Below are 14888 nucleotides of genomic sequence, written 5' to 3'. Positions count from 1 at the left end.
TACATGGGGGTACAGGGCTACTGCAGAAATAAATTCCGACTATAACATTTTATGACTTTATAGCACAGAAGTTTCAAAAGGTTTCAAAAGAGGTTTCAAAGATTCGAATGTCTTATAATACAGCGCTGCTGACCTCCTTTGCTGAAACGGAGGATTCTGAAATTATGTAGAGCTCATAAACAATTTATTGTGTCCAGATTCTGTTTTCTGACAAGCCATTGTATAGTAATAAGTGGATATGTAATATTTTCCAAACCTGCTTTGGTCTTTTATAAGCACTATGTTTTCAGACATGCTTCTGCATGACTGCGCTCATCAGAGAAACAGCTTCACAGATTTCTCCATCACATCAACTAATGGATCAGTTGTAGACTTACTCAATTAAGTTTTGTTCATTTGGGGACAGCTCTAAACTGAACAGATGTTCTGCAAATTCAATGACAGCAAAGAGGTGATATTCTCCCTGAGACTGAGGCCGTCAAGATAAGAGTTACAGCTTGGGTGCATTCACAACTATATATATATATATTTTCAGCATAAAACATTGTATAAACTATCCAACAGCAAGTTAGTGGAGATTTGTTCTGATTATATAAGTCAAGGTTCATTACAGCACATGCTTACTTTCACAAAACATACCTGGAGCGATACCACCTGGTGGAAGAACAGCATACTGATATCAATATATCCTTTAACTGCACATTGTATGGGGATAAAGCAGGTAAAAAGGACGCGAAGTGTGTCTTTGTCCACTGGATTTTTAATGCAAGCCAAATGAATTTCAGCCATGCTTTGCTGGCTGGAACGCCACGCACACAGTCATGGAAACGCAATCTAATGAATGATGGTTTCGTTTGAGCTGGTGGGATGGGGGTGGTGGGGGGCTGGTTATGGTGGGAGGGAATGCAACATCTGTCAGCCCTAAGGCACAATCTCCAAATGGCTGCGATGAGCGGAGAGGCAAGCGCTCTGGAGCCCGTGAGAAGACACAGCGACAGAGGAGGAGAGACAGGCTGAGAGACACAAATACAGATGGACAGAGGGATGGAGGAGGATTGAGATAGGTTGACAGAGTGTGAGACACAGAAACAGAAGAGGGAGAGAATTGGAGTTGTAAAGAAGATAGGATGGGTAAATCTAGGTGAGCTGTGGGATTCCATCAGTATTCTCTTACATGCCTTTACAGGACATTGCCCACTTTCTCAGCATGGGAGTGAAAGTTATACAATTCAATGTGCCTGACACTGGCAGGATAAGGGACATGAATTAAGTGTTCTGCAGAAAAGCATCCACCAAATGGCATATGTTGTTATGTTATTTATTAATGATCACTATGAAGAATTCATTATTTTAGTAGCTCAAGACAGATCAAGATGTCTAAACTGGGAATGCTGCTAGTTAATTATCGAAACTTGTCCTGTTTGTCTTGTCTCCATTCATTCATATGTAATGAATCTGTAGCTCTGTGATTTCACACACAGCTTGTACGCCTTCCAACTTACAGTATTTACTGCCATGAGGGGCAGCTAACTCGCTAGCCGAGATGGAGACCCAATTATACTGAAATGTGAAAACTGACGTTTCTGTTTGTCAGGTCTGTCAGGGGTCTGGGTAAGCTAAAATGTCAGGCAGTGTTCAATTAGTCTGAACTTAAATGCCTGAGATCAAGAGGCAGGAGTTTCGTTTAATAAGACGGATCAAACAGTTGAAAGCACCTGGTTGATGCAGTGACCAAGGCAGATGGGAATAGTAAAAATTATGAATATGTGTATCAGCTCGTTTTGCTTTCAAGTCCTGCACTTAGAGCCACATACCTCAATGGAGTTTGATAGCTAGTGTTTGTCATGAATATTCATGGAAAGAAGGAACGAGAGTAATTTGATTTTCTACGTGCTGTCAATGCAGACAGTTTGCTCAGCTAACATGGTTCCACATGAATACACAGAAGCCCATCTTTTGTTCTTGATGGGTACACTTAACTCATTAGTAATACTGCCAGTCTCCCCTTATATCTGTTAGCATTAGCTTTGAAATTGTTAACCATTTTTTTAGTGGCAGCTGACAGTGAATGAAAGCTTCACGGCTAATGCTATTTCCATGTCATACAAGCAATGACACATAATGCAATTCATACTACAACAAAAGTCTATTAAAAGGTTAAACTAAAAAGATTTTTCACTTTCATTTCATATGATAAAAGACAGGCATGTGGTAGTAGAATTAAAACCTTTTAGTCCAAATACTGCACTGAACACTTCACTCATTCCATTTACTGAAACTGCAGATACATTTTTCTAAAGTGCAATCAAAATTGGTAATGGTCTCAGTCAGCCTGGCTGCACACATACTTAGAAATGAAAGTCCAGGATGAACTGGAATGAATGTTTGCTGACATTCAATACATGGATGTGAGTATGAATAAACTAATTGACCCATTTTAGAGCATAGAAGAAAAGCAAAGATATCCTTAACAAAATGTCTCTGTACCTGAAGAAAACAGATTATGTTTTCAATCCAGATTAAGAAAATTGTGAGTATGACATCAACAGATGTGGCCATAGTAGCTATGAATTATTAGATTAGAACTAATTTCACCCCATCAGTGTTTCCCGATCTGACGTTCCTATGAGCAGAAAGACATTGTTTATCACTTCCTTCCAAAACTGTTACAAATCACAGCTACAAAAAAAAAATTAATAATACCATTTTCTGATCTGCCACCAATGTGGTCAAAGCTGGAGTTATAGTTCTGTATAGTTCCCATTGATGCATTAGAAGAACTGGATACCTCATTCAGAGATGACACCCCATTTATTTCCTTCTACTTCCTTATATTCAATAAATGAATCAATCATGTGATCGACATGTAACCACAGACACTATTTATCCAAACAATTTGGATACCATACAATAGCCTCAGAAAACATTCAAACCCGCTTCATTTTTTGCACACTTTATTGTGCTGAAGATTTAATTTTAAATGAATAAAATTCCCATATTTGCACATCAATCTAAACCCAATAACCCTTCATGACAAAGTGAAAAATTGTTTTTACAAATTTTTGCAAATTTATTAAAAAATCAAAATCTGAAATCTCTCATTTACAGTATTTTACAGTACATTTAGAGTATTCAGACGCTTTGCTGTGGCACTCCAAATTGTGGTCAGGTGCTTCATGTTTGCTTGAAAGATCCCTGAGATGAGCCTAGTATGTATTTTACCTGTGGTAAACTGAATTGATTGGACAATAGTTTAGAAAGGCACAAACCAAAGAACTCTCTTTAGACTTCCATAATAAAATCTTTTGGCACGACAGAGATCAAGGAAAGATCAGGGAGGTGACTAAGAACCCATGGGTCAGTCTAACAGAGCTTCAGAAGTCCTCTGCAGTGATGGGAGAACCTACGGATGACCATCTCAGTAACACTCGATCAATCTTTATGGTAAAGTTTGGAGTTTGCCAATTGGCTTTTAAAGGACTGCAAACACTTTGTCGGGTGATTACCAGGCACCTCTCATCACCTGGCTATTACCATCCGTACGGTGAAGCATGGTAGTGGCAGCATCATGCTATAGGGGTGATTCTCAGCAGCTGGGACAAGGAGTCTGGTTAGAACTGAGGGAAGGATGAATGCAGCTAAATACAGAGATCTTTGAAAAAAAACTGCTCCAGAGTGCACAACAACAATCCAAAGCATACAGCCAAGACAAAACTGGAGTGGCCTTGGGACAAGTCTCTGACTGTCTTTGAGTGGTACAACCCAAGCCCAAACGTAAACCACATAGAACATCTGTGGAGAGACCTGAAGATCGTAGTTAAGACGCTTTCCATCCAATCTGATGGAGCTCAAGAGAATCTGCCAGGAAGAATCTGATAAACCGCCCAAATCCAGGTGTGCAACGCTCATAAAAACTTAGCCAAGAACACCCAAAGCTGTATTTTGCTGCCAAAGAGACTTCTACAAAGCACTGAATAAGGTTCGGAATACTTTTGTAATTGAGATATTTCAGTTTTTGATATTCAGTAAATTTGCAAAAGTTTTTTAAAACATGTTTTCACCTTGTCATTATGGGTTATCGAGTAGATTGATGGGGAAAAGTAAATTTTATCCATTAAATCGACAAAGTGTATATAAAGTATGCAAAAAGTGAAGTGTTCTGAATACCTTCCTAAGCAAATGTATCTTCAGAGTGGTTCTTCATTTTCCAAATGCCACTGGACCAAATGGATCAAATTCTGATAATGAAAAGATTTACTTTGGGGAGTTTTGTGATGCTCCAATCAAAATGTGTCCACTGTTTTACAGCAAATTGATTTATTGTGTATGGGGAATGAACCTGATGAACGTGGAATTTGCAAAACCCCAAGTGGCCATTACATTTTTCTACATCTAATTTCATTAATGTTCTAGAGTCATAGCTGCATCGCTGGAGAGTTGATAGTGAAAACAACTTCATGCAAGTTAATAAAAGGTTCAATAGTCTTCTCCTTTTCAGTAACAAATAAATCCACTGCAAGCCTTCTATTTGCTGCTATCACTGCTGTCTACCACAGTGAAAAAAAGGAAAGAAAAATAATGATTACATTGCAGTAGTCTTCTATTCAGTACTCAGACACAGAAAATCTTCCCACTATCACTCCATATCACAAAAATATAAATGCATTAATGTGGGGAATATAATTAAAGGGGTCCTAATCAGGGAATAATACATCTGTCAAGTGTTGCCATAGTGTTGAAGTGGGTGAAATGCGTCACTCACAGATCAAAACCTGTACTGTAGGTATTTTGACAGGACTGCTGTTAATCCCTTGCATCAAATATAAATACATGTTAAGGTTTAGTTAGGTTTAGGAACAGAGGTTTGAGTTAATGTTAAAAGAAGAATATATTTTGGTTAAAAAACTATTTCATTAAGGTTAGGGAACCTTCTGTGTCACTGTTAGAAGAACTTTTAATTAAGGTTAGGGAAAGATGGTGGTCATATTGAAAAGAAACTGACATTGAATGTTGGTAGGAAACAGCAGTCTGGTTTTAATATCTCACACCCTGTAAACATGTCCGTCCATTCAGTCTGACCTCTTCCATATATGTGGCCATATAAAGGTATGTTTATTCAGAAAGCGAAGTGAATTTTCACATCATGTCATAAGCATGAATTTGAGTGCTGGACCATTTGCATTTATTCGCCCCAAACAGTCAATGTGCTAACTCAGTGGTTTCTCAAACATTTTCTGGCATGACCCCTTTAAGAAGCCTAAAATAAGACCTAGACCTGCTCCCTTTTGGCTGCCTTTTGGATCCAATTATGAGTCTTAGTACCTCTGGCTTAGGTACAATATGAATCGAGCTTTTGGTTTCCTTCAGCCTCTGCTGATATGGATGTGAAATAATCGACAGTTGCTTCTTCAGTTTGGAGGAGCATTTATACAAAATAACCCAGAGAATCCTATCTTTTTATAGTATAGACACTGTCCTTTCATCACACATAGAAAATTGATAAATAAGCAAGAAGTGGCTTTGCAAAGTGATCTGTCCTTTACTTCCTTTCACTTTCTTTCTTTTGCTGTTTTTTTTTTTTTTGAGAAACATCTACAACTTGGTACATTTGAGTCAGAGTTAATATATTTGTGATGGCTATAAAAAGACAGGGTAAAGGACTCTTTCTTGGTAAAAAAGTGTTGGAAAATATACGCAACACAGTGTACTTCAACATGAGTTCTCAGAAATACAGTAGCTCAAAAGCTGACAAATATGAGGAAAGAGCTTCTGACATAGAAGGATAAATGTGAGCTCGCCTTGACCCCCTCATTGTCCCAGCTCAGCTGTGATCTGTCATCTAAAATTGATTTCAAACGCAATACAGCGAATGACTCCTAGGTTCCTGCTGGCTCTGTCAATCCTATTTCAAAACTGTAACCTCAGGTGGATAATGCTTTGTTTACAAGTTGTTTTTTGCACAGAAATCAAAAACAATCAGGAATTGGGTGAAACCAGTGTGTTAACTTGTATTAAATCATTTCCTACCAAGTTTCTGTCACTGTAAAGCTAGAAAATTGACTTACCTCAAAGAGAATAAATCACAAGCTCTTTTCTTTGTTCCCTTTTTTGAACGCTTTTCCAATATGAACCCGCTTAAGTCTTAGTCTGACAGAAATGAATAATCTATTTGTTGCAGGGTATTGCAGGAAATTAGGCATAGATTTATAGAGAGGAATCACATTCCAATTACTGGGTCACTGTGTGAAATGGAAAATATGAAGTTAATTTCATTAACATTCTATCTCTGAGTATGTACGGTACTGCAGTGGCCACATTAACTCAAGAATTCCTTACACATATCTTAAATGACCTCCAGCCGGCAAATATGCGCTTCATTAACCTTTGTCATTTCCAACCTCTTTGGCCTCATAATTTAGAGTCTCTCATTCACGCACCGCATGCACCCACACACAGTCTACTGTTCTACAGAGTATGTGGGAGAATATGGATTCTTTACCAGTCCACTTGTCAAGTGCTGATAAGAGAGGTTTTACGGCTACATAAGTTCCCAAGGATGCTGACTAGACTGTTCAAATGCGTTAAAGGGGAGTATTTTACTTTTTTTTTTCTCTTTGGGTCACAAATTTCTATGAATTCTGTTATTATGAAACAGATTGTTTCAAGTTCATTGATATAACATTGAACACCTGAAGACTATACGTAGAGTATAAATACTCTATATACATAGCATATAGAGTTGTTTAAAATTAGGAGTACCATAGTGAGTATCATTATGATTTTTTTCAGTTGTGATATTACACAGAAGGGCAGCTCAAAATGTTTTGTTCAAATAGTGTAATATCATCACATCGGAAAAGTCGACAAAGCAGTAAAAGAAACTTTATGCTTTAACTGCACTTAAATCAATCAGTAATGGCAAAATCAACACAAAGACAAGACATTACTTTGACAAAGAGAGTTTCTACTCAAGGCCCACCTAGTAGCTTTTTCCAGACATGTTAATCATGTCTCGCAGTCGGCAATGGATGCAGTAGAGAATTCTGGAAAGAGCTAGCAGAATGTTAAGTAATGTAAAGTGTACCTTGAATTAACATTTTGTCAAACTACTGTTTCTGAGGTCAAGAATAAACCTTTATGTTCAAAACTGGGATACGTCTTGTTTTCCATACCCCTCATAAACACTGAATAATCATCTCTTTTTAGCCACATGGGGGCAGATGAACTTAAAACCAGCTTTAAAAGTTTTATGGCTAATGTGTTAGTAAAAAACTTACACATCCAGCAGACACAAAGTACCATTAGCATTCATTTCAAGGCATATGTCTGTCTTTATCCCACTTCAGCCACCATTCCCACTCATTTTCTCTTCTCAATGTATGCAGAAAAAAAATTAAAAATTCAATAAAGTGTCCATTTAGTAAATAACATCTTATCTTGTCTACCCTATAATAAATGCATTGGGGAGCTCATTGATGAAAAAATCTGCTTCAGTGATGTTTATTAATATTTTCAGGTGAGAAATAGCAAAAGTAAATCATTTCACTGGAATTAATGGAATTATATGGAATTATAAAAAGAGAAAAAGGGTGATGCAATGGAAGGTTCTATTAGAATGCTAAATTTTTTTTTGCCTTGTTTCAGTGACAGTTGATCCAGGTTGCGCAGTATGTTTGATTTGTTATTTTCACAAGTGTATAACATAAGTATGTACCAGTTTGCCCATTTATAATAGAACTTTTTATCTCAGTTCCAGAATGCTATATACTGAATTTCACAATATGCAATTTAACAAAAAGTCCATCATGGTGGCCTTTATTGTCCGAAAGGCTTTTTTGTAGCATATATTTAGTTTGTAGATGTGGGTCATATTTGATGTCAATAGGACTCAGTGTCCTATTGATCTCACAGGGGCTCACGTCTCAAATTTTGTTCACTTTTTTGACTGTTAATAATAGCTTCAGCATCGGGACAGATTGGTATCATATTTTTTGGGAAGATTGCATACATCATTTCCAGTTGGGGCGAAGTCTAAAGTCTGTAGCTCATTCCAGTTTACAGCAGATTGAGCAACAGCATAAGATAGCAGATATTGATGAATAGGCCATGCCCACATTCATCAATCAATATGGCACTTCAGATTTTGGTTAATACAAATACACCCAGAGCATGTGCACAAAAATTGGTTTAAGTCTGTCCACTAGGTTTGGAGGTACATGTTTTGGTATTTGTGGCACCCCATATGGGTTGGGCTCAAAATGCTTTGGTAGGCCTATTCCCAAACATGGACATGGATTTTTAATGAGTTATGGCCAATTTCCTGCTAAGCCTTGACCCACTTGACAAGTCTTGATTGATGGTGGCCATGTTTTTGACTGATCTTTCCCATTTATAATAGTATTGTGTATCTCAATCCCACAAGGCTGTATACCAAATTTGATGTTGATAGAGTCGAATCTTTTCATTTGATTGTTTTTCATATTATGCAAATTGGCCAAAAAATCCATTAGGGCAGCCTTTTATGGTCCAAGAGGCTTTTTTATAGAGCAGATTGAGTTGGACTTGTGTTTCACATTTCAGTCAATCAGACTTATTCTGTCAGGGGCTTGGCTTTTCCAAAGTTGTGTTTTTGGGCCTTAATTACAGTGACACCATCAGGCTGATTGGGCTCATGTTTCTTGGGAAGCATTTGCACATCATTTCCAGTTATTGGGCAAAGTTTCATGTTTTAGCTTATTCCAGCTCATAGCAATTTGAGCTGCTGCTGTAGAAAACAATACCAATTATTAATAATAATAATAATAATAATAATAATAATCCAGCACAAACTTCTACCCCTTCAGGGTTAGAACACTAATAAGTAAGAAAAGCTGCAAATCATTGTTGTCCCTGAAATTTCTGCCTTGGTCAATACAATAACTTAAAATGCATTCGGATAATGGGGACTGAGAGGAATGACATTTTTTCATTTGCAAAGCTGTCCCTATTAAGATTTTAGAATCCAGTATTCATATTTAAGCCTGTTGTGTATTTGTACATGGACCCTGTGTGGACTGGTAGGCGCCCGCACAAAATAAATTTAAGGGATCTCATGTAAACATCAACATGCAAAAGTTTTATTGTGTGTAGAGAGACTGAAGGCAGGGAATGACTGTAGAATGCAAAAAAAGGCAAATCCCCCATATTTTCATTCTGTAACTGGATGACATTACGCTACAGGAACCTTTTCTGTATTATGGCAATTGTCCTCCTACTTTTCTCTTACTATATGTTTAGTACTTAAAAGGCTAAAGAAGAAATTTTATACAATCTCCACAATTTCTTATCTTCATATTGTATTTGCCCATATCACCAGGGTTTATTGATCTCTATATTTGGATGTGTACAAGTGGAATGCACATTTCTGTAATAATAATGTAATCATGAATAATATAACATAAAAATAACATAATCCTGAATAATATAATGTAACCCCCCATTTACCAGGAATACGGTACCAATTACAAAGCTGTCCACTATTCCAACTGTGTTGCAGTTCCAGGGAGTGAGTGAAACGTTAATTGGGATTTGTAGTTCAGACAGTGTTTGAGTGTTTGATTGGATTGGTCAGCATTTGGTTCACGTATGTGGCATAATACCTGCCTTCTGTGATTGATGTACTGGTGTTAGTGGGTCAGCCCACCATGGCTGATGTTAGCCAAGCGAGTGCTGACAAATGACTCACTAGCATGAGAGACCAGGAACACTTTGCCGTACAGTGGCTTACTGAGAAGGATATTGACTGTGAGAACAGTGTGTATTCTCATTCACAATGCTGTCTGATGACATAATGGGCACACAGAGGTTGTCACGCCAATGGCCTGATCTTTAAACCACATGTAAGCCCCTTTGTGCAACACAGGGACAGTATTGTCTCTGCACGATTCAAACTCAGCCTCTAGTGGCCTATAAAAGACAAAAAACAAAGCTGCACTTTCACAATTATAGCATAAAAAATGGCAAATTAAATATTGTTTTGTCACATCAGTCAATTCTATCTTATTATAGTTGTATTTACTACAATAAGCCTACTTGGAGTCCCTAGATATATTTTTTTAGAAATTAATAACAGTGTGCTTTTTGTTTAGGTCTGGATAAATATAAAAAAAATAAATAAAATTTTAAGTTGAGTAACTGTAAATCACAAATTTATCTCAGAGGGCATTAAAGTCTGTACAGAATGTAACACCCTCTATTGTTAACCTTGTATTGGAAAAGGAACATTTGAATTTAATAAGATAAATATAAAAACTTAAAAGGAAATAAAACAGATAAACCTCAGTCCTCAATAACAGCATTAGAGGAGGGATACCCCTTTCAGGACAAATGGTTATACAGGGTAAACAGCAGTAGCAGAACTGCAATATGGAGAAACATAAGGGTAATATTAAGTGAAGGAAATACAAAACATACAGTGTGAAGTGTGATACGGTCATTTTTCACATACATATAGGCAGAAGCCACTTTTTGGCTTTGTGAGTGAGTGCAGGCTGATTGCAGGCTCTCTGGATGGATCCTTCGGACAACCACTTTATTCTGCCTCCTAATATACTGTCACCTCCATTATCTGTGTCATCTGTGTCATCAGTGTCATGATGTTGGCAACTGTCCACATTTTTGTTTAACAATTATAGATTAATACTAGTTTAAGTTTTTTTTCTGCTCGTTTTAGCCAAAATGCTTCTTGTTTTGAGGATGTTGCAAGCACCTTTACTAAAATGACATTGATGCGCTGTGAGGAGAGCTGTCTCTTCAAAATTAAGTTTCTATAATGCGCTTTGTATGCCCGCCATCCACCCCAACAACCTAAGAGGGAAAACCAATACAATGAGAAGCATAACTACTTGGGTGCATATTTTGGAGATGTGCCCTCAGGTTGCAAGTGCTAGAAATGGTAGACTAATTGTAGCTTACATACCCTGCGTAAAAATGATCAAGGTTCCACAATTTTGCTGTCTACCGAACAAAATCCAAAATATTTCCAAACTGAGCTTTTTAGATTGTACAAATCAATCTCTCTGCGGCCGAGTTGGGTTGTGAACTTTCTGCCATCATACCATATGGTTGTTGTTGATCGCTCGTTTCGCCTTGACCTACAATTCATTTTCAATCAATGAAAGTGATCCGTGACTCTTGTCTGTCGTAGTAGTGCTTCACTGCAGCAGCCCAGGCCCACGCAAGAATTCATGAGGAAGACAGCCGTGGTAGCGCTGCTTTAAAAAAAAAAAATCAAATATTAATTTTCACAATCAAATGTCTGTTTGTTGTTATAATTTGATTATATATTAAACTGCTGAGAAAGTACCTCTGGCAGCAGAAGACAGAGGGTGATGAGGAGGAAGAGAAAATATCGCGGAAGACCAAGCCCCTCCATTGGATGTATCATGGGCAGATTGAGGTAGTGGCTGACATTAGGAAATCCTACCAGTGGTTAGAAAAGGCTGAAGGACAGAACAGAGGCTCTGATCAAGGCAACACAAGAACAGGCCCTAAGCACCAGATCGAGGCAGGGGTCTACCACAGCAGAAAGGACCCAATCTGCAAGCTGTACAGAGATGCCAGAGACAGTCCAGCATATATTAGCAGGGTGTAAGATGCAAGCTGGGACAGAAGCAAAAACTGTGAGGCATAACCAAGCGGCTGGGATAGAGGAAGACCCCCCCCCACCACCATATATATACATATACAGCCCTAGATTGTAGAATCTGTGCCATGGTGCTCTGAAGCTGAAGCACCAGATACATATATATGGATACATAGACTGACTCATGAGCACATATGTACTGTGTGCAGTCGCGTGCAGTATCTCTCATAGACTCAAACAAAAACATGGATGCATCCACCCACAGCTGTGCTACTGTACAATCTCCTAATGATGAGAGGGCTTGTGTGGCTTGGGGTCCACTGATTCAATTATATATGCATCTAATATTATCCTGGGATTTCTTTGTGAATTTTCTGGGGACTGTGCCAGAATTTGGCAAAAAAAAATTGTTGGACCTCTAAGAAAAGAGAGAGGCTCATGGGAAATTAGCGCTTTCAAGGCTTGACTGAACATAGGCAGAGAGAATGAAGAGAGAAGCAAACAACAGAAATCTGAATGATGGGACACACACAGCCATGCCACTTACAAAAAAGAGAGAAATACACACACATTTGCTGCAAGATGTATCATACTGATAATATTATCAAGCCTAACATACAAATTATTATTTGAGATATTGCATCATCAGTAGACAACTGACTGTGGATGACGAGTTTTTAACACACTAATCTGCACCCACAGTCGGAATAATATGCTTTATATCGCAGATATGGTAAACAGTCGTGATTGACTTATTCTTGTTTTCTGTTTTTTCAATACCGCATACACACACACAAGTGGGTGAAGTGCAGACAAATGAAGAAGAATTCAGCACAAAACACTCCTTCTGCCTTTTTATTTTAGTACATATATTTATAAACAAATATTTCAGCACACTATACTTTCTGTTTGCCACAGTTTTTCTGGGTGCAGGCAAAAAATCAAAGGGAGTATTTTTTATGTTGATTTGTGCTTTTCTGTTAAGTGTTGAAAACAACTTATGGGGTTTTCCCCAGGTTTCATGAGGGCTTAGGCACAGTGGTAGCTTGTTGGGGGTGTTTGAGCCTTTTTCACTGTGAAAATGTGCATTTTCTCTTCATTTTGGACCATTATCATTACAATGTTTATTAAAACACAACAGAGGTTGTTGTTTTGGATGGTAACTCAGACATTAGCAATTAGAAAAGCAAAACAAATATGCTCACTGATGAAGTGAGTCCTGAAGTAATCCCGTACACTTTTGTGAGTGATCTCACTGTGCCAAATAAAATAACATTGGTAAACAAGACTTTAGTAAATGGATTTGAAGTGCAATTTTCTCATCCTCCCGTAGCCATCTGACCATGTAACAGTGTTTGGCTGCTTACCAAAATTTTTGTTCAGTTGGATTTCTGCAGACAGCTCACTTTCCCGGTGGCCACTGGTCAGCTGACTGACTTACTTGTAGTGAGTCGATTCCTCTCTCACTTTCATTCCTCTCGCATAATTATTTTCTCTGACACTTAACATTTTTCAGACTTCAGTCTTTTTGAGCTCATCATCTGTGACAGTCGTGATTCTTGGCTGTTTGAAAGATTTTCTCCCCCAGTTCATTTCGGCAGGCAAGACATGGGAGAGACACTGAGAACTCGTTTCACTCATCAGGAATTAATTTCCTCTGTGACAGTAGAACATCTTACACCAGCCTTCAGAAACTCCTGCAGGTTAAACTGGACTAACAAAACACTATTAAGACTGATAAATTCTGAAAGACTCACTATAGACAAACCTGAAAATACTCACTAGAGTAGCAACATAATAGGGGTAGAAATAACCTATAATGCAACACTGTGGTTCCACATATACTCTGTTCATTCAAAAATAATGTTGTGTTGTAATGAATGAACACGTAATTGTCTAGTCCTGAAATTTAGGACCACCCACACTTTTTTAAAATCAAGGTTTGAGAAAAAAATATTGTTTTATGTTTGGGCCAATATGGTGTCTTTTGTCTCCAGAGCAGTAGAGAACTCTCAGCATAGTGCTTTAGATTAATTCAGTTTAGGTGCTGCGCAAAAATGCTTAGGCACTCTGCCTAAGTATTATAATGGTAGGGAAAACCCTGCTCTTAGTTAAGCTTCACAAATCTGCTAACTCTCTCTCATCCTTGTTCTGTCTTCAGATCATGCTGCTAACTGATCCAGAGGTGGAGAGCAGTCTACTGATCAGTTCGGATGAAGGAGCAACCTACCAAAAGTACCGGCTGAACTTCTACATTCTCAGCCTGCTCTTCCACCCCGAGCAGGAGGACTGGATTCTGGCCTACAGCCACGACCAAAAGGTTAGAGAATGGGCAAGACTAGTTTAGCGGTTGGTTCTTCAAAGATGCTGAGTGTTAAGTCAGATAAGCAACAACAATAAGGGGATGCAGCGCCTTAGAGCAAGTTGGATAAATGTGAGATCCTGTTACACAAGAGTTTGGCTCAAGGCACACAGTCAGAGTACATGAAGTTCATTGGGGAGCGAGGTGGATAAGCATGGATTGTATAATACAGGTAGCTCCAGACTGAGTGATATGGAAGCCTATTTTTTCTATGTAAAGAAAAAAGGACAAAAGTTTTGATTTTCTACTTTTCAAAAGTCAAAATCTGAATTTAATAATCTAAAGTTTGACTTTCTATATCAAAAGTCTTAGATCAGTCAAACTGATGATTTTTAAGGCAAAATTAAGTCAAAATTAGGATATAATAAAGCAGTATTTTGACTTTGAAAATAAAAATCAGTGTGACCAAAACAGGTGTCACTATTTTAGAAGACTTTTGACTCACTATATTATAATTCTTATTTATATTCATAATTGTAACTTACACTTTATAATTCTGCCTTTAAAAGTCATAATTTTTTACTTAATACACCATAATTCTTACCTTCTTTCTAATAAAAATGTTTTTTAGTTAGAAAGGTTTTTAAGTAGTCTTTGTGTAGTGGAGTGGAGTAGTAAACAGGTCTGTGCTTCCATTTCCAATCTGTTTTTAGAATCAAGAAGATTATGATCGGCTGTCACCTGACTCGGCTGAGCCCCTCTGAGTAAAAATTTTAGATTTGCACTGTGTCAGAGGATATTTGCATAAAGTTGAGCCTTTCTCAACTTTCCCCTCTAGTGTAGCTGGGTGTGCAGGACTGCAAAGCCAGGTCCAATTCACAGTGAATAGCAGCTGCTGCTGTCTCAGCTTTTTGAATCTGTATGCTGACCCGTTACACATAAAAAGAAGCCAGACTAGCGTGA

General features: G+C 37.9%; 1 protein-coding gene across 1 annotated transcript in view; it reads left to right on the top strand.

Annotated features, from left to right (window-relative positions):
• Positions 1 to 14888, top strand: part of LOC120799633 (VPS10 domain-containing receptor SorCS1) — a 149774-nt gene that overhangs the window by 85845 nt on the left and 49041 nt on the right. Inside the window, exon 4 of the mRNA XM_040144854.1 lies at positions 13785 to 13943. Within this exon, the coding sequence (XP_040000788.1) occupies positions 13785 to 13943 (159 nt within the window). The remainder of the gene's footprint in view (positions 1 to 13784; positions 13944 to 14888) is intronic.

Source organism: Xiphias gladius, chromosome 15 (genome assembly GCF_016859285.1).
Source record: "Xiphias gladius isolate SHS-SW01 ecotype Sanya breed wild chromosome 15, ASM1685928v1, whole genome shotgun sequence".
Classification (NCBI taxonomy): Eukaryota; Metazoa; Chordata; class Actinopteri; order Istiophoriformes; family Xiphiidae; genus Xiphias; species Xiphias gladius.
Note: the sequence above shows the minus strand (reverse complement) of the source record. Positions and strands in the feature narration are given on the sequence as shown.